The 26,702-nt window shown below is 37.6% G+C and overlaps 1 protein-coding gene across 1 annotated transcript; it reads right to left on the bottom strand.

Annotated features, from left to right (window-relative positions):
• Positions 1-311: 311 nt before the first annotated feature.
• On the bottom strand, positions 312-26,279 carry epas1a (endothelial PAS domain protein 1a). Its single transcript, XM_073866978.1, has 16 exons — positions 25,928-26,279; positions 20,262-20,452; positions 18,123-18,274; positions 17,899-17,983; positions 14,505-14,623; positions 14,011-14,213; positions 11,699-11,805; positions 8,972-9,119; positions 8,652-8,866; positions 7,426-7,640; positions 6,129-6,230; positions 5,359-5,771; positions 4,675-4,795; positions 4,487-4,592; positions 4,243-4,395; positions 312-2,005 (listed from the first exon to the last, which is right to left on the bottom strand). Exons 1-16 carry the CDS (start codon positions 25,951-25,953, stop codon positions 1,854-1,856), a joined length of 2,508 nt encoding a protein of 835 aa, XP_073723079.1. The 5' UTR covers positions 25,954-26,279; the 3' UTR covers positions 312-1,853.
• Between the last annotated feature and the right edge of the window lie 423 nt (positions 26,280-26,702).

The following is a 26,702-nucleotide window of genomic DNA, read 5'->3' as shown; positions in this document are numbered from 1 at the left end:
TTGCACTGATATATGTTTAGATATGTCAGTGCAAAATGTTTAAATTAAGGCATAAACATGCATTTTAGTCTGGGACTAGGATAAGCCCTGTTCAGGAAACTGCCGCTGTATTAGATAAAACTTTAAAGTTGAATCAACACTGTTTTTTAAAATACAAAAACAAACATATCTCAACAGATTGCCAAGCTCATTTCTAAGGCTTTTGACCTAAAACATAATGTATTGCACCATCACTCATGGGTCATTTTTGTAAATGCTACTTGAATCTTAGATTGGGCATATAGTGCATAAAAAACCAGAGATCTCAGACATCGTTTATAGCATATGTATTTGGGTCACGTTATCTGCAAAAAGCAAATTATCTTACACTTAAAATGTCTTCACATTTGAAGGGGATAATGCGTTTTATGCAAAAATATTAGCTTCTGTATACACAGTCAGTGCTGTATGTAGCAACCAGGCCACTGGCCCCATTCATAATCCCGCCTTGCTTTCAGTAATGTGTATTTGTGTGTTTGTGCGTGTGGTCAGCCAGTGAAAATCTGAATCAGTGGGGAAAACTCTATAATAATATCATCATTATCATAAGGGCCATAGTTACAGTAAAATCACTAGCTTACAGTAGCCTGGCAAAATATATAAACAACAATACAACAAAGCAAAATTAAAAGCAACATACATTGAATAATGATGAAAGATTTGTAAGTAAGTAGCATCATTTTTAGGAACAGTTTTTGTTTTTATAGTGATACAATCTTTCATATGCATATCTTTTGTAAAGAAACACACAAAAAACTGAGTATCACGAGAAGGTGATACACATCACAAATCACTACAAAATATAATAACTTTAAACTGCTAATACATATATTAGGCATATAAAGGAGAAAGCTACAAATTCATCTCAGTCTACTACTACAGTAGGTAGACAAGTACCAAGGCACTTTTGAACACCAAATACAAACATTTTTTTTTACGTGTTACAGACATCAGAACACACAACTCTGATCTCAGACTGTAGACACAATATATATGTTTGTATGGAAAAATATACAAAGCCTTTACAGTTACAGCTATAGTGTTATTATAGCACTACCTTTATTACAGTTATAAAGGTAGTGGTTAACTGGCTAGTGTGGGATAAATATGACAAACCACTATACCAGGAATAAACCTGCTTCTTTACATTTTAGTCTACTACAGACAACATTGAGGTTCCTTTTGCATCTTTTAAAATAAAGTGCTTGAGATGACAGAGAAACTATATATTTAAAATAGCGTCTTTATCATAACGATTGCGTTATAGGGGAATGTGGAGAAAAGTTTAGATTATATAGGAACGTGGGTTAAATATTAATGTGCTATATCGTAAAACAGACATGTTTTGGAGCTACATAGATCAATGCAACGCTTTTTTGCTGGTACAAGTTCAAGGCGTTCAAGGCCATAGTCTTGGCAAAACACTCACTTTCTTTGTTTTATACAAACATGGTATTTGTATTCCCTGTATGTATTCAGAGCTGCATGAATAAGTTAAACTACTGTACTGTTTATATTAATGTAATATATTGTAGTTATTTGATATATGTCTATATAATGCACAACAGTAAATCGGACTGTAACTATTAGGAAAAGCTCGAAGATTCATGACGGTATTAAAAGTCTGAGACGGCACAGAAATGAAATTTCCGAACACATTTTAAACAAGTAACAATCTGATTTTAAAATTATATATTAAAATATTACACGTCTCACAGGAAAATATACAAACAAGTCTAAATAAAGGCTGATAATACAGGCATAGAAGAAAACTGCGGATATCAACAAAGATGAAAGGAACAAAAGCTCAGGATCTACGTTGTCTGGTCGAGGGCTCTCAGAAGGTCACAGCCCTGCAAAAGATGCAGGTTTCCCTGTAGAGGCACGTTTACCTCGCAGTCATACCGCGTAAGCTGCGGAAGGCAGTGTGTGTCGAAAGACGGGGCCAGTAACTGACTTATCATTCCTGTCAAGACAAACACAAGAGCAGTAACTCAGTGATGTTATCAAATGAAGGCCCAACTGTTAAGCATACTAAGTACAATATATTGTGACACTAAAATGATTACTGATGTATTCTGGTTGGGTAGTTGGTCAAATTCAGGCTAGCTGTCAGTCAAAGCATGCTTCGCTGGGCCACTTTGCTAACTTTAGTTACTTGCTAGCTAGTCTGTGACGGAAACATAGTCGTAAATAATGTTACAGTGTAAAGTTCAATTTATAGTAGTGCGTAAGGTCTAAGCTGTAGCTACGCTGTAGATTATCCGTGCACCTTGCCAAATTTTTTACCACGCGTCAGTTCTACGCGGACTGCAAAGCGCTGTGATTGGTCCACTAGGACCCCTCCCGTCAGGTGAAAAAACTACGTCATATGTATTTCCATTTGCGACAGTGAGAACAAAGATGGGCCAAGTTGAGGAGTGATTTAGCAGAAAATGCAACAAAAGTCGCTGTTTATTTACTTCCATCACTGCTGGTCTTCTCAAAACATACACAACAAGCTGCTTCTTTATTGGTGGTCGCGCTGCTACTGTGGTAACACGCATGGATACTGCCTACCAGCGATCTGCATGCGTGTTTGCATGTCGACATGGACGACGACGCAAAAGTATATATGAAAATAGAGGCGTATCCTACGCCGTCCCGGCTATAATAAGACCTTAACGGTTCGTTGGAATGCTCTTTTCTAATTGGCCAGTCATTTGCAGGTTAGTTAGTCCTAGATAACAACGCTCAAAAATAACTTTTCTAGCTCCCCTAGAGTCAAACATTAGATTTTTACAGTTTTGGAACCCATTCAGCTGATCTCTGGGTCTGGCGCTACCACTTTTAGCATAGCTTAGCATAATCCATTGAATCTGATTAGACCATTAGCATCGCGCTAAAAAATAGTCAAAGAGTTTCAATATTTTTGCTATTTAAAACTTGACTCCTCTGCAGGTACATCATGCACTAAGACTTTACTCTCATTCTGCTGTAATAATCAAGGACCTCTGCTGCCGCAACATGGCTGCAGGAGACGCAATGATATTACGCAGTGCCTGAAAATCGTCCCCTGCCATTTAAAGTTACTAAGGGGACTATTTTCGGGCACTGCGTAATATCATTGCGTATCCTGCAGCCATGTTACAGCAGCAAAGTCCTTGATTATTACACCAGAATGAGAGTATAGTTCCTAGCCATATCTGCCTAGAAAATCGCATCTTTTAATTTTCTGTAAGTCTTAGTACAAGATGTAACTATAGAAGAGTCAAGTTTTAAATAGGAAAAATATCGAAACTCTTTGGTTATTTTTTTGCGTGATGCTAATGGTCTAATCAGATTCAATGGATTATGCTAAGCTATGCTAAAAGTGGTAGCGCCAGACCCGGAGATGAGCCGAATGGATTCCAAAAAGGCAAAAACCAAATGTTTAACTCTAGGGGAGCTGAAAAATGAGGATATTTTTTAAAAAAAAGTTTAATATCACACAAATTAAATATAAATATGTCTTTTAATAATTTATATGACTTTATATTTACAAATGATTAAACCAAATAGTGTGTTCGTGACATTTCAACGTCTTGTCTTATCTTAAAACCGAAAGTAAGCGGGTTTACTGGCGGAAAGTCTGCATTCGCTAAAAATGAGCTTAAAAAATATTTCAAATCAAGATTTAATGTTCTTTACCTTACTTATGAAGTAAATAAAGGTACATTCACATTACGGTATAAGCGATTTTGTCACTGTGTGTCGCTCGTCTCTTTCAAAAGAGGTTTCTAAATCTGGTTGTCATAAACAAATGAGTAACGTCCACTCCAGTAACTGACGAGAAATGGATGACGTCAACTCCACTGCTTTGTTCTAATTTTTAGTCGCTCCCAAAATTCGCTCATAATTTGCATAAAGTTAAACATTTCTCAACTTTGTCGCGCCCCATCCAGTCGCGAACGGTCACTTTTGCTTGTGTCGCCGGAAGTCGCCAAGTTTCCATTGAAATCAATGAGATCGCGTTGCTCTGCTACTGCTAGTCGCTGCTAGTCTGAATGCAGCTTAACTGTTTAATAAGGGGGATAACGTAGAGGCAGCCGGTGGTTATCGTGAAATAAGCCTGCTTCACCTCGGGACCTGATCACACCGTCAAGGCTTTTTTCTGCGATAACAACTTGCTGCCTATACATTATCCCTTTCATAACATGCACACAACAGTTTAAAAAGACTGACCTCTGTGTTTGGGTGAAGGCGGCACATGGTACTGTCTGTTATCTGGAGGGCAGAACAACTGTGTACGATGCTGTTTAAAATCTTCTGACCTCACTCTGCAGTCTCTCAGAGGAAGAGGACCATCAACTCCACTTTGCATGCATGATTTATCTGGTGTGGAGTGGAAAAGTGAGCATAAATGTGAGTAAAGTACAATGAGACACCAAGGAAGATCAACACTTGAGAGAGCTGATATATGTATCTGTGAGCACACTCGTGCTGAGAGACTTCCTGACAGAGAAAACACAGCTGTCCACGGTCAACGTCTTCATTCTCTTAACATCTGCAGTCTCATGGTAAGGAACCATCTCCTGTTAAATACACATCGACACACACTTTAACCTTTTATCTTTGAAACACTGCGATGAAGACAGATGAGTCACGGCAGCTTACCTTCGGTATATCAGAGAAGGAGCACGAGGAACTGAACTGTCTTTTTCGTTTAAAGCTGTTGATGAGAGCGACCTGCCCCAGGCTCATGTCTTTCTGTACAGGGCCAAAGTTCTCAAAGTACCTGCAATGAAATTACTGAGGTCAAATCCGAGAATTGACATAATGCAAGGGATCATTCCTTAAACATCCGGCTTGATCCTTTGTTCTAAACCACTAATCCTAAATATTAAACTGCTTAATCCCACATGTAATTTTTTTTAATTTTTGTGTTAACCTCTCCCAAGGATGTTTATATTTTGAGTGGCAAGCTTATCCTAACATTTTTTTGGTCAAATATCATAAAATACAGATGGGAGAAAAGGGAACAGGACTGGAAAAGGGACCATAACACAACAAGGCCACAGAAAACTTCTCCCACCCAAAATTGTTCAGCTTGTTTACCATGAAAAAGTGGTGTAACGTCTTTTTGCACGACCACAACAAACAAAACGACTGTCATTGCACAGTTTCATTTTCACAAAACCGAAGCTGTAACCTAAGTTACATAAAAGCTCTTTAACTACCTTAACTACAGAGCCCCACTGTTTCCTTCTTTAAATGCAAATCTACTTAATCAATGATTCCTGTTTCAAGCATTGCAAAATAAAGCGTGTTTACATAAGATAACTCAAACTTAAAACTTACCTTTGCTCTGGCAGTGCTGCAGTGAAATTATACGTTTGTCTTCGATCTTCTGTGTTCTGTTCATCCATGCGTCTAATCTCTGTATGTTCATACTGTGAGGACAGGTCGGACGGCCATCGAAAAACCTGGCTGCCCTTCTTAGAGGAGAGTGGGACGTCGAGTCCATTTTGATAGGGTTGCCCATGAACTGTGTCTGGACATGTGTTAGAACCGCTCTTGTTGTCAGAAGGGAATGGGCCCAAGGGCTGAAAGAGGTCAGCTATGTTGTTGAAAGTGTGCTGGAGGGCTGAGCCCGGGCCTGGACCTGTGTTAGTCACAGGCTCGTCCTGACAGATGGGGTGCAGCTGGAAGTCCTCACCATCCATGGGAATGTAGGGAGCAAGAGTCTCCAGGTCCAGATCGCTGAAGTCCAGCTACACACACATGATATGATTAGAAAAATAATATGGCTGAGGGTTCACACATCTTTTCTTAAGTATTGGAATATTATGTTTAACATAACATAAGATTTTTTGTGATTTACTGTTTACTGAATAACATCATCCTACAGTACTGTATATACTGTAAATGTTATAGTTTAACCTTGATATCTTTAATAGTGACTGAGTAAGGTTATGTCAAAGATTAAAATTAAAGTGAAACTTAACTTTGCTGCTTCTAAATTTATAAATCATTTATGCAAAAAAATTCACACTGGATTTCACAGATAGGCTCACATATAACTAAAACAATTTTAGATACAATGCTTACAAGGTTTATATTACACTGACCTGGCAGTCTGTGGGATTTGTTGCCACATTTTCAGGGGCAAATAGTTTCTCTGTCATCTCCACCTTTAGATCCTTGTCACAGTAAACTATCGGACTGCTGAGCTGCAAACAATAAACAAACACATTATAGTAAATCAAGTCACATATCACATAATCAAGTCAACATGAAATTAAATAGGCCGGTTTACTTTATTAATTCATGTATCTGGTCTTTTGTGAACGAGCCATAGGGTTGGGTAGGTTCATTCAAAAAGTTATTTATTATTAATTTCTACAGTAATTACCAATGTCAACATTGTATTTCATGAGTTCGAAATTAACATGTAATGAATAGGGTCATGAGATAAAGCATATTTGGTGTGTTGTCCAAGGGGAGGGCTCCGAACTTGACCAAGAGTACTCTCCACTCTTTAATTGGGATAGTTGTAAAAGCAGAGAGTGAGGCGATGGGGTGGAGGGCCAATCCAGTCTATTCCTACAATTAGTTTTGTTCAAAAGTTTTACATTATATAAGTGGGCTTGGAAAGGCTGTTTAAAGGTCACGTTCTTTCTGATCCCATTTTTTAAACCCAACTAAGTGTGTAATGTTGCTGTAAGAGGGCATGCACACCAAAGCTTTTAAGCCCGCGGCCGGCGCATGTTTTCAATTATTTCCAATGGAAGCTCAGCGTTTTCAAATAAGCCAGCAGCTTGCGGTTTTCTTCCGCGCTGAAAACCGGCACTATGCGGTTTTTCCGCGCTCAGCGCTGAGCGTTCAAAAGTTTTGGTGTGCACACCCCTTAGAGCATAAATAATACCTGTAAAATGATAAAGCTCAAAGTTTACTGATATATTTCCTCTAACAGAATTTGCCTTTCAAAGCCTACAGCGAACGGCCGGTTTGGACTACAGCCCTCTACTTCCTGCTTTCATGACATAAGTAAAACAGATTTTTGACTAACCTCCGCCAACAGGAATACGTCAGTCGCAAGCTAACTGCAAGCTAAGCTGCTATCGAATCATAACACTAAACAAGCTACACAGTCAGAACTTGATACGTATTTCTGAAGGAGGGACTTCATAGTACAAGGAAGACATCAGCCAGTTTTTAGCACAGTGAAAACCGCGCTATACAGATAAGTAATTGTGTGAAAAATACCGCGTTTTTTACACGTGAAACATGAACACATGTTATATAGCGCACTGTAAACACAATCAAAGCTGCAAAAACACAGAAAGAACGGGACCTTTAATGTCAGTCATTTATGCACAAAAAGAGATCACAGAGATAAAGGGAAAAATTGGAAAAGGAACATACTGTGGAGTAACTGCTGCATCTGCTTAAGCAGGGCGTGGAGCAGGGCGTGGTCTTGCCGCCAGGATGTACCTGTGGCACTGTGAAGGCCGCGGACATTTTGGAAAGGCTGCCATCAGGACTTCTGTCAGGAGGCGTGTCAACGACCCACGGTTGCCTGACCACAGGCATCTTCGTAGACTCGTGTAAGAAAGCCGGTTCTTCAAACTGTGGCCTTTCTGCAAATGCATAATACAACACGGTCAAACAATGTCCTTTACATCACAGTTCAACACCTGGGAAAAACAACTGAAACAGGATGCCGTCTCATAGAATTACAACATAAATAACAAATGAAGGTCAACTAACACTGGACAAACAAGGCACACCTTAAACATCACAATGAACAAAAGCTGAGTTCTCACTCAGATCTAAGCAGGTGTCATCCATGAGTGAGGGTTATGTGAAGGGTTACATCCCAAAAGCAACCGCTGAACCACCGATTTGATGAGTGCGTTGATTTCCATCACATGCAGTGATTGTAAATGAAGGCATGCATTATGATAAAATAAGAAATTAGTAGACCCAAAGCCATGTTATGATGATAGTTAAAGGGATAGATCACCCAAAAATGAATTTATTCACCCTCATATTGTTACAAACCTGTATAAATTTCTTTATTTTGATGACCACAGAGGAATGTTTGTAACCAAACCGCGTTCATCAGAAAAAAGAAATGTATGCAGGTTTGTAACAACGTGAGAAAATGATGACAGAATTTTCATTTTTGGGTAAAATATTTCTTTAAAACACACAAACACTGCCTAATGCCATCGGTAAACCTTTGCCCATGTTGCAGTTCCCAAACTAGAAAACAGACGAAATGTTTAAATATATTATTTAATTTTATTAAGAAAAAAAAAACATCTAAAAAAGTGCTAAAGCCAATGCAAAGCCATTAGATGAGATTTAACTCCTTTATACTTTACATCACATATTCCTTATCCTGCAGCAAAGCCAAGCTACAGTGCCACAGAGCTACAAGAAAACAAAATGTCTGTCGCAACATCAAAGTCTATGACCTGGGCAGTGCATATGTGTGCATGAGGTAGAATAAAGTGAACCAAGGGAAAGAATAAGTGTTCATGCATGCAGGATGTGAGGGGCCTTGTAATTAGGGGTTGAAGAGGTGAAAAGGGTGAAGGAGTTGCAGGGGCAATGGTTGAAGTAGAGGCAGGTGGCGCTCTGACCAAAGTCCAGGGCAATGACGGCATCTCCTGGCATGGGTGCTAACTGGGCTAGCTCTTCAGGCTCTGACTTGAGCTTAGCGAAAAGGTCCTGAGGTCCGAAAACGGAGTCTGCTCCACCCTGACTGAACAGTTCTTCGGTGTTACGCATGTGGTACGGCTTGAACAGAGACTCGGTCTGATCCATGGAGAAGATCACAGATTGCTCTTCGACAGAACTGAAAAACAACACAGAAAACACAATCTGAAGCTGAACGAATCTATGAACGAAAATATTAAAAACAGCAATGCAAAGGGTTTCCATAAATGTTTCTCCGACATACCTCAGGATGTAGTTGATGCAGATGATGCACTGTGGTTGGGAGTTGCGACTGTTGTAGATGACAGTTGCCTGAGTCTCCACCCAAACGTAGCCTCCATGTTTGGCTAACATTCTGTACTGGCCACTCACCACTTGACCCTTATTACAAACTGCAGAATAAAAGCGAAATGGGTTGAAAGGTAATTATACGCTTACTCATCATTTGAAATGACAAAACACATACTGATTAAAATATATACTGTAGCTTGAATGCACCGTATGTCACTTTGGATAAAGGCGCCTGCCATAAATGAAACAAATGAAATGCATGTAGTATTATGCAAGTGTTGTCATTTTTTAAATCAAAGGATTTACAGTTTAGGTAATGCCACAGACACAGAGCCTAACATGTTTATACCCAATAAAGCAAACCAGAGCACTGATCTGGATCACAGCTCTGAAAAGACATCATAAGAAGCAGATCAGAGGTGCTGCTCACTTCAAAGGCTTGTTAGCAGCTAATGCACTTGGTAAACAGGAGGCTTTCTAATCTAAGAGCCTATTACAGATGACAGAGGACATATAATGCGAATCAGAGTCTTTGGGTACAGTGAGATCATTTTGTACTTCACTATATAAAATTGGCTAAGTTGTCCATTACTGAATGTGAGGGAACTAATCTCATTTGGCCATTAACGATGGCAACACATTTTGATATGTATGATAGGTGGGTCTTAAACTGATACACAGGCTGGATTTCACGTAGTACAGCATGGGCGAATACTTTAGAAATACACAATAAGAATGTTGTTTTCTGTCTTATTAATACTTTGGGTTTTTCAAAGGGGCCTTTGTAAAGTTGGGACTACTGTATATGCTAGGATTAACTTCAGAGACCAGTTTCAAAAGACCAGAGGAAAACATTATAAGCTGTCTACGGCATCTGATAGGCAAATAAATAAAGCAGAGTTTATAAATATCACACAACAATTCCTGGAGCCCGGCGGGACATCTGTTTCCCTCCATCATGAAGCCTATGGGAACCGCCTCAGGTCTGGGGAGATTACTCATTGACAGTATGTTCTAGGTTTTGGGTCATTTCAGGACGAAGCTAAATTCATATTTAGGTATTTAAATAAAGTGAATGAACAGCTATTTTTTACTAGTGATAGACCGCTATATTGCAGTGGCCGATATAATAATTTAATATATTTTACATATTTAAATTATCGGCATCATTTACCGTAATTGCATTTGTGTAATATCGGCCACACCGCTTTATTAAAGGATTAGTCAATTTTCTTTAAAAAAAAAATCCAGATAATCTACTCACCACAACCCCATCCAAAATGCTGATGTCCTTCTCCGTTCAATCGACAAGAAACTCTGTCTTTAAGGAAAACCTTTTTAAAGCAGTTTCAAAGGACTCTAAAGTTAACGATCCCAAACGAGGCATAAGGGTCTTATCTTGTCATTTTTGACAAGAAAACAAAAATATGCACTTTTAAACCACAACTTCCCGTATATCTCCGGTCATGTGACGCGCCAGCGCGACCCCACGCAACACGTCATCACGTCAAGAGGTCACGGATGACATATCAAAACTACGCCCCAGTGTTTACAAGTGTGGAGAAAGAGGACCGTTCCGACGTTGTTGTATGTTGAATGATACAAATTAATGTCTTTGTGTCATTTTATTGTTTAAAATGGTTTGCAAATGTGCGTTTCATATATGTAACATGTGACCTTTCCACAGCATTACGCAATGGCGAAAGGTAGCGCTGGTGCGTCACAGGACCAGAGATAGACGTGAAGTTGTGGTTTAAAAGTGCATATTTTTATTTTTCTTGTCAAAAATGACAATCGTTTCGCTAGATAAGATTCTTATGCCTCGTTTGGGATCATTTAGAGTCCTTTGAAACGGCAATTTTAAACTCCATTAAAACTGTCAAGTGATGGGGTCCACCAAAATCCATTAAAATGAGAAAAATCCTGGAATGTTTTCTTCAAAAAACATAATTTCTTCTCGACTGAACAAAAAAAGACATCAACATTTTGGATGACATGGTGGAGAGTAAATTATCTGGATTTTTTCAAGAAAATTGACTAATCCTTCAATATTGGTATCGGTCATAAAAAAACATATTGGTAAACCACTAATTTGTACCTTTACGGCTTTTTGAGGTTGTCTTAGGATATTTTGTACATTTTTTGTGAAATTTTAATGACAGATGGCCAATGTCCATAAACTATCCGAATTCGCTCTCCTTTATATTAAACAAAACTTTAAAAACACAAAAGGAAGATAATTTGCAATACACACAAAAATATTCATGGAAACGGCTCAATGTCAGAAAAAGAATCATTCATTTTATCGATTAAAGGCCATGTGAATGGAAAGGCCATGTTTACACATATTCACTTTGTCGATAACATAACAGGGCAAAAACTGAATGAAAACATGGCTGCACTCTCAGAAAAAAGGTACATGAAGGTACAAAAGTACATTGTACCTAAAAGGTACATATTGATACCTCAATGGTACATATTAGGACCTTTTTTTCTGAGAGTGTGGTGTGAAACCAGATTGTATAAAAATGTACAAATAAGATTATACAAATCTAGCCACCAATTCGCTAAAACTTTGGGATTGTGTAGAAATGGAGCAAAATCACAACAAAGCATGTGTTTGTTTTACTGTTTAATTTTGCGTTTCCTGGATTTGTGTTCACAGGATGAAAGAACTCACGATTTTGGTGGCTCCTTGTCATGCTTTCAGAGTCCAAAGCATAGCAGAACTCATACACAGAACGCCCGAGAAGTTCCTCTGGTCTATAGCCAATCAAACTGCTTACTCTGCAACACAAAGACAGATCAAGAAAATAAATGAAACTAATGAACAAAGCTTCCATAAAACAAACAGTCAGATGGTCCGTTATGTAAACGTCTGCTGCCATTTTAAATTTAAAGCTGCCATATTCATTAGGACTTGTGTGATTTGTCCTATGGTTTCTCTTGATTGCATTAAACCATTGTGAAGCTGAAGTCAAGACTCATGACTCTTGATTACATCTGGTAAAAACAATCAATCCCGCTTAACAGGCAAACTTCTGCTGCTGGGAGCCAATGTAAACTCTTTCCCTAGCTTAGTGAAAACAAATGGTTACAAGCAGGGCCCTTGTTTATTGAAGTTATAAATCTCTCTCACACAAGAGAGTTGTATTTGCTCTGTCTGATGGTTATCCTTAATGTCTTTTTTTTTCCAACTTACTGACTCAAAAGAATAAGAGTAGCTCTTATGCATCCACATGTGGTCTTTAAAAGCCACTGTGTGCATATCTTTTGCTTTAGTTTTTGTAAGAAAAGCAAGATTAAAGGCAAATGTGGGATTGTCTGTTAATTACAACTATTAATATTTGTACAGTGTTGATTTTTGTGGTGTTGAACGCACAATGCAAACCCATATAATTGTTATATGCCCATCAAAAGAGAGTATTTTGGTTGGGTTCAAAATTAGTGAGCTGTGCATTTTAAGGCTTCATACTGTAGGCACATGAATGTGGTTTGCAAGTGTGTGCACGTACTGTACGAGTCAAATAAACTATATTTTGCAAGGCTATGGGTTCAACCGTGCATGTTACTTCACGTACAAATAAAAAACTGACTATAGACGGTTTCATCGGACAAACGTGATACACGTCTGGATCCGAACCTTACTTCCGGTTTTGTTTTTTTTAATGGTCTGACTAGTTGCTAAACTGATCTCTTGAACAAATGCCTCGTTGAAAATAACACATGTTTTGGTTTCCTAGGTAATCTATGTGTTGTTTTTTTGCTTGTTATATAATTAAACTACATTTAAAGTACTTTGTTGTTATTTATTCTTAGCGGAGTTTACCGGAAGTTCATGCGCACCGCGACAGCCGCTTGTTTATGTTGTTACTGCTGAAACGGTCTATACACCGGGCAACAACACATGCATGCTGTACAGGGCAGACAATCCCAGAATGCATTGCAAAAAGCTCAGTGTAAAACAAATCCGAGATGGTGGACAACCAAGAGAAATAAAACTTAGGCTTATTTATGTGATTTTAATTCATTCAGTATAAAAGAGTATCAATAATTTATTTCCCAGTATTTGTTTGGTTATAGGGAACTGAATCATCATCTTGGCAATGACAGGTCAAGTTTCTTGTACACTTTGCATAAAAAGTGCTATTTGTTTGCCTTACGGGGCCGTTTCTTTTGTCGAGCAATGCAGATCAGTCACTTCAGAGGTTCTCTTTCAGTTAGAAAGCAGCTCCCTTTGCACCAGATTTTGAAACACAGCCTACATGAACCTTCATTGTTTTATAAAAAAAAATTCTGCTTTAAATTTCCATTTCAATATAGACATGTGGACTTTTTTAATGAATTCTGCTTGGTAAATAATGAGTCTAATTGGATGGTAGCACACAAGTGTCATTCAAACCAATCTGACCTCAGCTGCTAATACGCCTCAAAGCACATCCATTTGTAGCAGTGACCTGCTGGCACTAAAACACATATGGCAGAACTTACAGGTGACCAGCCACTAAGAGATGCTCTGGTCAAATACCTAGGGGACAAGTTAACTCCACTACGCCTTGTTGGCGTTAGGAGCTTTTGAAAAGAAAAGCTCATAATCACTCTCACTTGCAAAATATACTGATAACAACACTGGCAGTAGCACAAAAGGATAATGATAAGGGTCTACAATAATGACCTTTAAACATGCATATACCTGTAAACAGCATGCATGAGTTGGTATAAGCATATTGCAAATAAATTGCATAATACATGAAAAAGTATGTTTAACTGTACAGTAAATATATTGTGCACCCAAAAAAGGGTTTGGACAAGTTTGTACTAAATAGAAAATGAATAAAAAATGTAAAGTTAGTTCAAAGAATCATTTATTGCAAATGGCATCTTGTTTGCAGTTCGCCTACTTACTGAAATTGATAATGTGGCTTAAGTGTCTGCATAATTTTTAGGGCCACTGCACATACACATCGTGTACTTTATTTAGTCAACACTTGCCTTTCATCGCAGTAGATAAACCTCATGTCCATACTGTGTCTGCTCATAAACGTCTTGCTGTCGAGGGGTGTGTCCACAGTTGAGGGGTGTGGGATTGGTGCACACAGCATAGTAACGCATGTGAGGGGCGGTTCTGAAAATCCACACAGGACTTGAGGTGGGTGGCTGCTGCACACTTGCAGGTGCCCCGTGCAATGCAACACCTGACAGATAGAGTGGCGACACTGTTATATTACAGTTATGCATTTGGCAGACACTTCAATCCTAAATGCCAATCACAGTGCATTCAAGCTATACATTCTATCAGTATGCGGGTTCCTGGAAATCAAACTTGCGACATTTGCGCTGAGCCAACTGAGCTATAGGAACAGCATGCATTACTTATTTTTCTAAGATAAGAAGAAACCGTGTTTAGAAGTACTATATGCTGTGTGTGCATTTGCACAGGCATTTGAATGATATATTAATAGATATATATGCATACGTGCTCTTACCTTCCACGTGGCTGACTTGAGGTTGACAGTGCGACCTCTATTGGTGACCGTACACTTCATCCTCATAAAGAAATCTCTTTCTGGGCTCATATCTTTACCTCTTCTGCCATACGCAGGTCCTGCCAAACAAACACTTTATCAGCCATGTGCTTATAATTATTTCATTCAGTCATTTTAAGATGGACTTACAAAGTAAAAAGATTTGAAAATAATAATAATAATAATCTTAATTAAATAAACCTCATTAAATAATAGAGCTGGGCAAAAAAAATATCGATTTTTCCCCCCATATTTTTTCTGCAAACATTGAAGTAAGATTAACATTAATCAAATTACTAGTCTTCTTCACAAGATGTCACCCTCTTTTTTGCCTTGCGCGATGTTACCAAGGAGCGAGAGGTGAGCCTGTCATTCTTTGATTTAGTCCTTAAAATGGCGGTTTTGGGTGCTTCATCGACGTTGATGCCACCTTCACATAAAAAGTAAGAGGTATGGAGGCATTTAAGATATCGCTAGCAAGACGACGACGATAGTGTTGTGGCTTTTAATTTCTTTTTATGAATTACCCACTTCTAAACTTATGTTCACTGTTCTTTTTTATTAATATAGTATTTGTATTAAATCTATATTCATTGAGTTGAATTGAGAATTGAATATAAAAACCGACCCGAGATCCGAAATCGAAAATTGAATCGAGAATCGAAATCGAATCGATTTGATAGCTTGTGAATAGAAATTGAATCGATCTGGAAAATCTGAATCGATACCCAGCCCTATTAAATAATGTTGTTCATTTAATTAATATAGTATTTGTATTAAATCTATATTCATTGAGAATTGAATATAAAAACCGACCCGAGATCCGAAATCGAAAATTGAATTGAGAATCGAAATCGAATCGATTTGATAGCTTGCGAATAGAAATTGAATCGATCTGGAACATCTGAATCGAAACCCAGTCCTATTAAATAATGTTGTTCATTTAAAAAATATATATATTGCACATATTATGTATACATATTATAAATCAATATACTGTACATTGATTTTAATATCTGCAATGCGAGAGTAGTTTCTCCCACACATCTTATGAATTTTTATAAAGGGGTACTACCGCATTATTTTCTTTAAATCTATATTCTTTTAAATATAAGAACTAATAGGCTTTTACACTGTGTTTAACCCTGGTTATCTTTGTTTTGAACCCCGCTTTCGACCACGTTCTTAATCAGTTATTTAATTCAGTCAGTCTGACACAGCTTTATTTGTCCAATAATGACAGTTGACACCGCAAATATGCCAATAAGAACGTTAACCCAGGGTTTAGGAATGTTCAGATTATAAATACCTTGGGTTATCTCCTAACCCCTGTTTAAGTAAGAACAGTGTGAAACATGAAACAGATAACACAGGATTCCGTTAACCAGGGGCTTAGAATAACCCAGGGTTAACTATTTCAAGTGTGAAAAGCCCTTAAGAGTTGAGTGGACCTGAGTATTAAATTGACCATAAACCTTTTTTCTGTCTGTCCAAAGTCAGACTTTGGTCTTTGGTTTGTTAGTGGATTATAGAGGGACTGAGCAAAGTGCAACTAAAGCTAAATCAGTCTGTCGAAACTTTAACTACAGTATATTGAAATCTCTGTACTATTGCCAACAGATTATCTCCAAATGACCAATGAAAAGGCAAGAAAATTACACCACTCGCTCAAGTGCTCTCAGTTTAAGCAGGTCAGGTGACAAAGCTAGTAAAAGGTAGAAGGAGAAACAATGAGACAAATAGAGACAGAAACATGCTCTCTTGGGACGTCCCCTCCACTATCACTATATTTTATACTACATGTTTGTGTACTTACAATATAAAATATTCACAAACTTATATTTCACACAATTTCATGAATAAAAATCTGGATAGTTGAATGAATCCTGAAAAATTTAGTAGTATTGTAACATTTTTATTTTGAAAAAAATATGTATTTTGTGAAAATCTGAAACATGGCAGAGTATGTGACTTCAACCCTGTCAGACCCTGAAAATTCTTGCTAATGACTAGTGTGTACCCCGGGCTTATCTAATCACTTATATCAAATGATCTTTTCCATCGATTGACTGTGGAATGACCTATACTCATCATACATACTGTAGACCACAGTGTGTATATTGATTTGAGTTGGTATCAGAGTATGTGAGAGGAGGGTCAAGCATTTCTGCTCCACGCTCAAAGCATTTCATAATCACTCTGATGCAGCTACACTCTGGGTCATCCATTTCCCGCTCCTCGCTCCCTCCCTAGATACTCTTCGCTCCAAGGTCTCTCCATGGAAAAATTTGCACCTAATAAACACTCCACTCCAAGTCTTCTTTTTGTTTTTAAATATCACAAACCTCTGTGCAGAAGATGCATTCAGTGTAAGATAAATACATAGTAATAGAAGTAAAATGTCAATATGCTTTATTGGAACAGTAGCTAATATTAGCCCAATATTTTTCACTATCCACTACGTTAGCAACTATACAGTTACCTAGCTAATACCTAGTCATTATGTTTAAAGTTTGTTGTTGTTAGTATGTTAAAGGATTAGTCCATTTTCTTAAAAGAAAAATCCAGATAATTTACTCACCACCATGTCATCCAAAATGTTGATGTCTTTTTTTGTTCAGTCGAGAAGAAATTATGTTTTTTGATGAAAACATTCCAGGATTTTTCTCATTTTAATGGGTTTTAATGGACTCCAACACTTAACAGTTTTAATGGAGTTTAAAATTGCAGTTTCAACGGAGTTTCAAAGGACTCTAAACGATCCCAAACGAGGCATAAGGATCTTATCTAGCGAAACGAGCAGGATTAAATGTTGGGCTCTATTAAAGTCCATTAAAATTAAAAAAATCCTGCAATGTTTTCCTCAAAAAACATAATTTCTTCTCGAATGAACAAAGAAAGACATCAACATTTTGGATGACATGGTGGTGAGTAAATTATCTGGATTTTTCTTTTAAGAAAATTGACTAATCCTTTAATGTTTATTGTCCTCCCAACTGTTAGATGAAATGTATGCTTATGGTTGCATTGAGTGAAACGAGTTGTGCCGTAATGGAGTACTCTCAATGTAAAAAAACGCTCTCCGCTAACTTTCAAAAAATGCACTCCCACTCGGCTCCACTAACATATTCTAATGTTGTTAAAAAAAGAGGACATGTCCTCAAAGGAACTGTATCAAGAATGTTCAAAATTAAAATCGTGATGTTGAGTACACAAAGATAAGGTCATCTCCACGTCAAATCTCACAAAAAGATAAGGAAGTCTGTGAGATTCCGGGATTCTAGATAAGAAAGTCACATAAAATGTACTTATGTTTGAATACAAATGTAACAACTTGTTCTGAACTGACACTTACCAGATTTAATGCTGAGATTTTCTCTAATTTCTTCGTGATCACAAGGATGTGTAAAGTCAAAGATGCTGTGACCCGTCAATTCCACCTGATACATTAATAAGGAAATAAAGCTAAATGCTTAATCACCACAGACAGGGAAGCAAAAAGTTATCTTTCTCACTTGCCCCGGCTATAATTTCATTTTATTTTTTTCAAATAAATGCAGGAATAAAGGTAAAACTCACTTGTGTAAGTCCCATGTATTTACTGACATTTTCCGACAGGAATATCATGTCCCCATCTGATGTTACCACGGCAACAAAGCCTTCCAGAGACTTCAGATATAGACTGTCCATCTGGCTGTCATCCCTTGACCGAGTTTGTTGAACTCTGCGGCCTGCAACAAAAAAAAATAAAGACAAATTACTGTGTAAGCATGTGCATACTTTTAATAACTTTCTAACAGGACACAACAATCAACCTGCACACCATAACACACTCATACACAAACAGATTCATATCCGTGTCATATTAAAATGCAAATGCTGTCCATTTAGCATGACCAAGAAAGTAAACGGTTTAGTTTCAATTCAACATTTAAGTTATAATTCACACCCCTCAAAAAATAAACCCCTTAGCTTCAGGGGATGTTTGAGTTACATAATGCCATTGAAAAAGCCTTAACAACTTGACAATATAATTACAGCTATGCTCCATGCTGTGAAGTTCAGGCCTGTTTTCCTGCAGATAAGAGTCCCCTGCCCTGCTCATTGAGAGTGAGTAATAAGGGCTGAAGCACTGAGGCTGTTCAGACATCTTTATTCTGCATCTACATTGTATGACTTTGGAGACCAGCAGGTGGTCAGTGTCCGTGATCTTGCTTTGAGTCCCGCGGCATTCATCCAGCATGCTATAAATACTTTACTGTCATGTACTTTCATCCCCAAACATTTTCAACATTCTTTATGTCAATCTTTATTCAAATTGATTATATATTTAACAAAGTACTCCCAAAGGATTTTATTGCTTAACAGTTTATTGACCATTTAGAAAGGTATGTCTTTAATGTTTAAAGTAAATTAAATTTCAATCAAATAAAAACAGACACAAGACAGTTGTTGACATAAAATTAAGGCGTAAAGCTATAAAATGTATGGGGCCCAAAGGAATTTAAATAAACAATTACATAGGATGTTATTTTAAATTCATTAGGTTCATGACTTTTTAGGCAGCCAGGTCAAGATAGTGACCACTAAAGACAATATTAAAAATGTTCTGGTTCGTGTGGCCTATCAAAGGTCAAAGCGTAACACAGAAGAATCATCTGAACCAAACAATCGTACAGAATCGTACAACCAGGTCTGCATGGCGCCAAGACTGACAGTGTTGTGGCTAAAAAAAACCCCAGAAGAAATCATAATTCACTATTTAAAGAAAACAATACCACCAGTGGCCCGTAATTACCTCACACCTCATCATCTCCCTCTTTCCCTGTTTCTCTCCCGTCTGTCGCCGTCCACCCATCTCCACCCACTGACTTCCACATCACCCACACACATTTTCATCAATAGATTCCATCTCTTCCCCTTTTCATTGTTTAACCCCCTCCCCTCGCAAACTTCCTCGCCTCCTCTCTCTCTCTTTTCCCCTCTTTTAGAGATACACATGTATGTGCGTCAGGAATGAAGTCTGGAAACAATGTTCTGTGTTCTTTGTCTGCCTTCCTGCGTTCTTATTGTAAATTGAACAGAACAGGACATCTTGTGGTTTTAGCCGCCCCAATTTTACTGACACACAAACACACACACATTTTATATGCTTTATTTGATTCCACATTACATTCATAATTTTATAATTTCACGCACACACACATGCACGCACATACGCTGGTATTCCATTATATTCAATTCTTTGGTTTTTATGCTAATGATTTTTTTATCCTTTATATTCCTTAACGCTAAACGTAATCCTTAGAAAAGCTCAAAATTCTCGTTGGGAGGTCTAATGATGGATTTCCATGCATTGTTGGAAAAATTTCGTTCCCACAATGCATCTGAAATCAAAACACACAAGTCTAGATAAAAGACAATGTTTCTTTTGGATATATTTAGGAATATCCTTAATTAGCGAAATGATTCATAAATAAAGCAATGAGTGAAAGTTGGATCTACTTTACTTCAATTTTGGTAACACTTAAAAAATAATTGGTAACAGCTAAAATTGTAAGCCTTTTCAACTTAATTTTTTAATTAATGTGAGAAAATGTAAGTTGGTTAGGGTAAGTTTACAATATTTATAAACAACATAGTAAAAAACCATAAATATGGTAATACATGTCAGAGACATAAACACAAGTGCACACACATTATCTTGTAGCTATGTACCTGAGTTGAAAAGCTTGCGTGTTCGCAGAAAACTGATGGCTAGTCTCATGATGGAGGCTTTATCCAGGTGTGAGCTGATGCTGTGGGGTAACGGGAGCTGGTGAGCTAGTTCATAAAATACCTCCGTCTCCTTACTGCGCCTGCAGCGTGCTGCATCACGAGACTTTTCCTTGCGCCTTTCTGATGGATGCCTAGAAAACAGGATTATGATTAAAATGATGCACAGCCTGAGCGGCACCTTAAATTTATATATTTAGCCAACACTTTAAAGTTAATTCACAGTTTGTTTAAGTCCCTCTTTGTTTGACCAATTTGTGTTTTCCCTTGAAGTTAAACCCCATGACCTTGCCGTTGCTAGCTTAACACTCTAGTAGTTGGACTACAGGAATGTTTTTGATACCGAATACTGCTTATATGTTTTAATGGGCTTTCTAAGGAATACTGCCGCAAATTTCATGTAGTTCATTTTTTAACAAAAAAAAAATATGACAAATATAATTAGGTTACAGCTTTCGTTTTGACTACCTTTTTCTTAAAATCCATCTATGAGTCAAAGCACTCCAAAACCACACCAGTGAGAATCTGAGTATTTAGGTCTGCATGGAAAGGAATTTAAAAAAGTGGGTCAGATCAGGTCATCACAGCATCTTCAAAAGTCTCATGTGACATTGTTAGTGGATGTTATTAAGTACAGTTTCTTGTGTATATCAAAATTTTGTGTCAGTGCACAATTCTTTTTAAAGCGGCTGTTTTTTGTGATCTCATTTTTTAAAATTGAGTTAGTGTGTAAGGTTGCTGTTAGAGCATTAATAATGCCTGCAAAATTATAAAGCTCCAAGTTCAATGCCAAGCGATATATTTTATTTAACAGAATTCGCTTTTCAAGGACTACAGAGAATGGCCTGTTCGGACCACAGCCCTTTACTTCCTGGATATATGACGTCAATATAAGTTTTTAACTAACCTCAGCCCACAGGAATACGTCAGTCGCCAGCTAAGCTCAAACGGCTCTGTCTAAGCTAAGCTGCTGTCAAATCACAACACCTAAGCAAGCTACATATCATAGAACAAGGAGGACATCAACCGTTTTTAGGACAGTGAAAACAGCGGTATAGAGATAATTGTGTGAAAAGAACTGCGTTTTTGTACATACGAAACATGAACATGTTGTATTGCACACCGTAAACACAATCAAAGCTTTGCAAACACAGGAAAAATGGGAGCATTAATCGTGCATTTAAGAAGACTTACTGTAATAAGGCATAATAGATGCTTTGTTCACGAAAACAGATCTTTTGATAAATCTGCCCTCATTTATCTCTCCAGAGAGAAAGCATATGTTGCCAAATGAAGCAATTCAGCGGTTTGTGGCTTGCCAATGTGTGGGAGTTGAAGGCCCGTGGCAGAGAGAAGTGAACTCTCTTTGGCCCCTGTATGCGGTATGCCACCCTCACAAAAAAACCAAGTCACACTTAGTGTGGAAGATAAAACACCACAACCGCTCTCCACAATGCTGACTATCACAACACACTGACTTATACTTGGCCTGGCACGTGTCTTGGGCACAGTTTCAGTGTTTGTAAGAGGATGAGTCCTGGATATTGTGATGCAATTCCAGTAGTCTCCCAGTGCAAATTTCCTTTTTCCTGGCTAAGGATGGCGGAGCTCTGGTAGTGATTTTAAAATGTTCACAGCGTGTAGCAGGAATGTGATAATCTGCCCTCTATTATGCTGTTGCACATTTGGCAACCTCAAAATGGCCCTCTCTGTCATTCTAAGTTCTACTAACCATGGGTTCTTCTCACAGGAAGTGGCTGATAAAAAGGTCAAACCCATGGGAATAAACTTGAACTTACAGTCAGCTTTTCCTCTGGGCTAAATGAGAAATGGCTACTTCCATTTAAACCCCCACACTCAATGAGTGCAGTCTGTCTGCAACCAACAAAAAAACATCAGTTTTAAAACGAATAAGTCACCCAAACATCTTAAATCTGTGATCTGCAGTGTTTGAATAAATAAGAAAGGTCAACCAAGGCTTTGGGGTGATTCAATAGACATATTGTTCCTGGAGAGTACGCCAACTAACTCACTCTCGTCACCACTAATCTAACACAGTAGGTAGCGATAATGCACCCTAACGTTGGTTAAACGAAAAAGAAGTCGTTTTGTGAATGCGCCTTGGCCGAAGCTATAGGTATTATGGGTCATAAAATTATTAAATATGGAAATTTTCTTACAAAATCGCATCTGTTACCTTTAGAAAGCCTTTATTAACCCGTGTGGATTAAATCTGTGAAGGATGGGTGCACTTTTTTGGCTTTAAAAAGGACATCAAGGATCGCTTGAGGGTGAGTAAATCATAGGGTAATTTTCATTTTCTTGCTGGAGTATCCCAAGAAATAAGAAAACAAAAATAAATAGTATTAAGTTTCTTAACTCAAAATCTAATTTAGATCTAGAAGTAAACACAGTTTGTGGGAATGTAATGTTGTGCACTAAATAAGAAATATTTAAGACACTATTTATAATATAATATTTTTAGGTCACTAATCAAATAAGCTAATTTGTAAAACTGATCATGCCAGCTCTTTTGTACAAAAGGTCGGATTCCCTTGCTTCAGTTGTGGCACACACATTGGGTCTCGTTCCCCAAGCAAGCATACGCACAAATTTGTTCGTAAAATGTGTGTACGGACGTTTTAACTTACAAATCATGATTCAACAAAAACTTACATACTAAAATGTCTTCTTAATGTTTGCAAAAACGTAAGAACAACTTAGACCACATGTGTGCAATAAACATGAACAAGGAAAAAGAACCCTATAATATATATGTGTTATATATTTTTCCTTGTTTATGATTATTGGGTACATGTGGTCTAAGTTGTTCTTACATTTTTGTATACATATAAAACAAATTGTAGTATAAAGGTTTTTGCTAAATCATGATTTGTAAGTTAAAACATCCATGGGTGCGTACGCATGCTTAGTGAATGAGACCCAATGCTCTTTGGAATGTCCTCAGATCATTCCAGAAAAACATGGATCAACAGGATTTGCATAAACTTATAAAAAATCTGTCAGATACCAGCTTGCATGTCAAAAAAGCAAAATGAAATCATAACAAATATTGTAGTAGTATGAAATTCTCAAAACACCAACAATCACAATTTCTACAAATACATGTAGCTAATTACTTCTTAGACTTGATAACCAAAATAAAATATATTGGATGCAAAAATTCTGTCACACAGTTTTGAAAACATTACCACACATGTCAATCTCTCACAGCCAGCTGGATTGAGTAACCAATGCATGAGCTACTACCAGCTTATTTGTTTAGTAACTTAAACCAGGCCTAAACTGTCCAAATAACCCTTGGATGCCTACACGTTTTGATCTGTGCTGACCGTGAAGGTTTATCTCTCCGCTGAGGGATCCTTTGGCCTGGATCCCTCAAATGAAGGGGAGTTGTGTCCTCTGCCCTTTACTAGGCTACCGAGTTCTGTTCCCACACAGTCCAGCTGCAGACTTTAACCCCTCACCCCTTCAATATATCTGGCTCAACAACTTCTATGAGATCTATATAATAGCCGGTGCTACAGGTCAAGATAGCCTGAGGACAGAGCCCTGTTTGCAGTTTTTGCCTCTTGTCAATCATAAATCTTTTTAAATGCATTACTGAAGCAAAATATGGCTACTAAGACCGACAAAAATGTAGCCACTCCCACCCGTTCTTGACATCCCCCAATTATTTTCATTAAGTGTCAATCCCGCACTCAACAAGTACATGACAGGGGGAAATTCAGTATTTCAGAACCAGATCTCGAGGGGGATTTGTACGAATCAGAATGGAGATGATTCCTAATGCGCACATACTGTACTAGACTAGAAAACACAATAGCGAGAAGGCTTTACCTATCACCTACTGCCTTAGGCGACATCGCTCACACAAAAGGCTAAGCAAGAGCTGTCAAAGACACCAGATCATGTGATTAGTAAACCTATTCCTCCCTCTATCTCTCTCTGCATCTCTCTTCACAACCCGATTAGACCACAGAGTTTGCAAAGAGCCAAAAGCCAGGTTGCACAGAGCGCCCATTCAGTCCAGATAATCTTATTTCACATCCTTAAGAGATGGCCAACCTTTACCCCCAAACTAATAATCCAGACAATGATCGTTGAACACAGGGCACCGGACCAGAATATATTTCTGCCATGCAGTAGGGAGCAAAAAGAAGGAAAAATAAAGAAAAACTATTATGATTACATTATAGCAATGTCCCTATAATCACAAAGGACTCAAATAACATCACACTTAATCACAATGCTAATTAATCACTTAATAAAGAAAGTTAAACAAACTTACAGATAATTGATAACAAGCTGATTGATGCTAGAAGGGATCAAAATGACCAGTTTGTACTTTCGCATGCTTTTTATTGGTTTGAATAAAGAGGTGAAGCACAACCTAACCTCAGTTTCAAATAGAGTACAATATTTAGCAACCAAAAACCACTTTGAGAACAAAACATAGATGATTGTTTAAGCTCTTTTCTACAGTGTATCCCCTTAGGCTTCATGAAAGAGTGCTGGTTTACTTTGTCAGATCAATATGCTTTTAATACCTATAAATAGCATGCATCAGATTTAACTAAATAAACGTTTCTAAGCGTTTTCATGATGACTCTGACAAACAGACCATAAGCAATTGCAACGTATGTGAATCAAAGCCATAGAGGAAGTATATTAGTCGGTTACTTTCAACAGATTAAAAGACAAAATGATTAATATTTTTTCTCACCGCCTTTAATATTAACAGGAATTTTAAAAACCTAAGTAGCCTACACAAGCACGTTCACATACTAAAATGAAATTTGTTGTTAAAATTATGCTTAAAGAAATGTTTTTAGCATTTTAGACAAATTGTAACAGTTTATCCCAACATATAAAACAATTTATTTGCGGGATTCAACAAGTAGCTGTTTGTTCCTAGACTGTGCAAAACTACTGTTATCTTTATACTGTAAAAAAAGTCAAATTTTTTTAATTCAGGCGCTGAAGTTTAATCAAAGTTGATGTGCAAGTCATTATTTTAACTAACTTATTAATACTTTATACTAAATTGCTATAACTTACAAAAAGTATTCCGACTTAATGTCGAAACATACGTTATCATGACTACTGACACAGCCTAATACTACAGGTTAATGTACAGATCTGATTGTAAAGAGGGTCACCTATTTACAAAAAAATGAATACTGTAGTAACTTATCAGTTTAATAAACAAATTATTGAAAATATGTTATTTGATTTTATTAAAATCTTAGCTGCAGTGCAATTTGAGCCATTACATTTTACTTAGACGTTTCAGAACTTTTTATGATTTATTACCAAAATCACAAACATGTCAAAATGTTAAATTAAAATTACGAAGTTAAAGTGACAAACTGTAAACAATGTTTAAAATACAGAAACAACGACGCTTGAACGACTTAAACGATTTTCTGGATAATGATCAAGTTCAGTGCGTCTTGTTTTTTATTCCGCTTTTAACGTTAACTTACCTCAGCATCATTGCGCGGCAAATTAAATCTCAAACGAGAATTTGAACACAATACAATAAATACATTTAAAGTGCAAGTAGTAATAAAGACATTCCTCACCTCTTTTTCTCCTTCTCGGCTGTCATTATGGATTAACGCAGACGACAACCGTAAGATTTTCTCCTGCGTCAAATTAAATTCACTTTCCGAAAAACTTTTAAACGCGAATTTCGTCACAGGTGCGATGTTTTTATTTATGATCTCGTCTCCGTAATGTCCATTCTCCAGATATGTCCAGTAGCCTACTGACAGGAGTAGTTAGTGCAGTCTCAGTACACTGCCGAGGATTGCACTACCTCTCCAAACTGACAAACTGAGCGCACGAGACGCTGCCCGGTTCAGCTGGACGTTTTTTGTGCAAGTAAAAGGTGAAAAACTCGTGAGTGCTTCACTGCGCTCGTTCACGCCTCCCTGCTGGTGCAAGTTTATGAGTGCTCGGCGCTGCACAGACCGATCGATAAATGACATAACAGTATCGCGAGAGCGATTTGTAAGCTGTGCTGTACATTGAGTCACGCTCGTGGGGCTGATGTCATACTGTGATCAGTCTGCGCAGCGCCACTTGAATCGTACACACCTATAGTCAAATCTGTGCTTGCTGATTTGTCACTTCATGCTCGCGCCTGCCACTCAGTCAGCGCCTGCGCATGGTCTCACGTTTTACTAACGTGAGATAGTTAGTTGATTAGTGAATATTATAAAATATTAAAGTATGATGTACACGCGAAGTGCCTGAAAATGATGCAAATAAGCTAAAGATTAAAAAGCAAACCAACAGAAAATACTGTAATACCCTTTACAAAAAATAACCATGGTTTTTATTGTGGTAAAAGTG

This window comes from Misgurnus anguillicaudatus, chromosome 4, assembly GCF_027580225.2.
Source record: "Misgurnus anguillicaudatus chromosome 4, ASM2758022v2, whole genome shotgun sequence".
Taxonomy (NCBI): Eukaryota; Metazoa; Chordata; class Actinopteri; order Cypriniformes; family Cobitidae; genus Misgurnus; species Misgurnus anguillicaudatus.
Note: the sequence above shows the minus strand (reverse complement) of the source record. Positions and strands in the feature narration are given on the sequence as shown.

What these genes read in the sequence shown, in the direction of transcription:
- epas1a (XM_073866978.1), bottom strand. Translation starts at nt 25,953, where the DNA reads ATGACAGCCGAGAAGGAGAAAAAGAG. An exon ending in AATACATGGGACTTACACAA is followed by an intron (nt 17,984 to 18,122) that starts GTGAGTTTTACC and finishes TTAATGTATCAG; the next exon opens with GTGGAATTGACGGGTCACAG. An exon ending in AAATCTCAGCATTAAATCTG is followed by an intron (nt 14,624 to 17,898) that starts GTAAGTGTCAGT and finishes TTTGTTTGGCAG; the next exon opens with GACCTGCGTATGGCAGAAGA.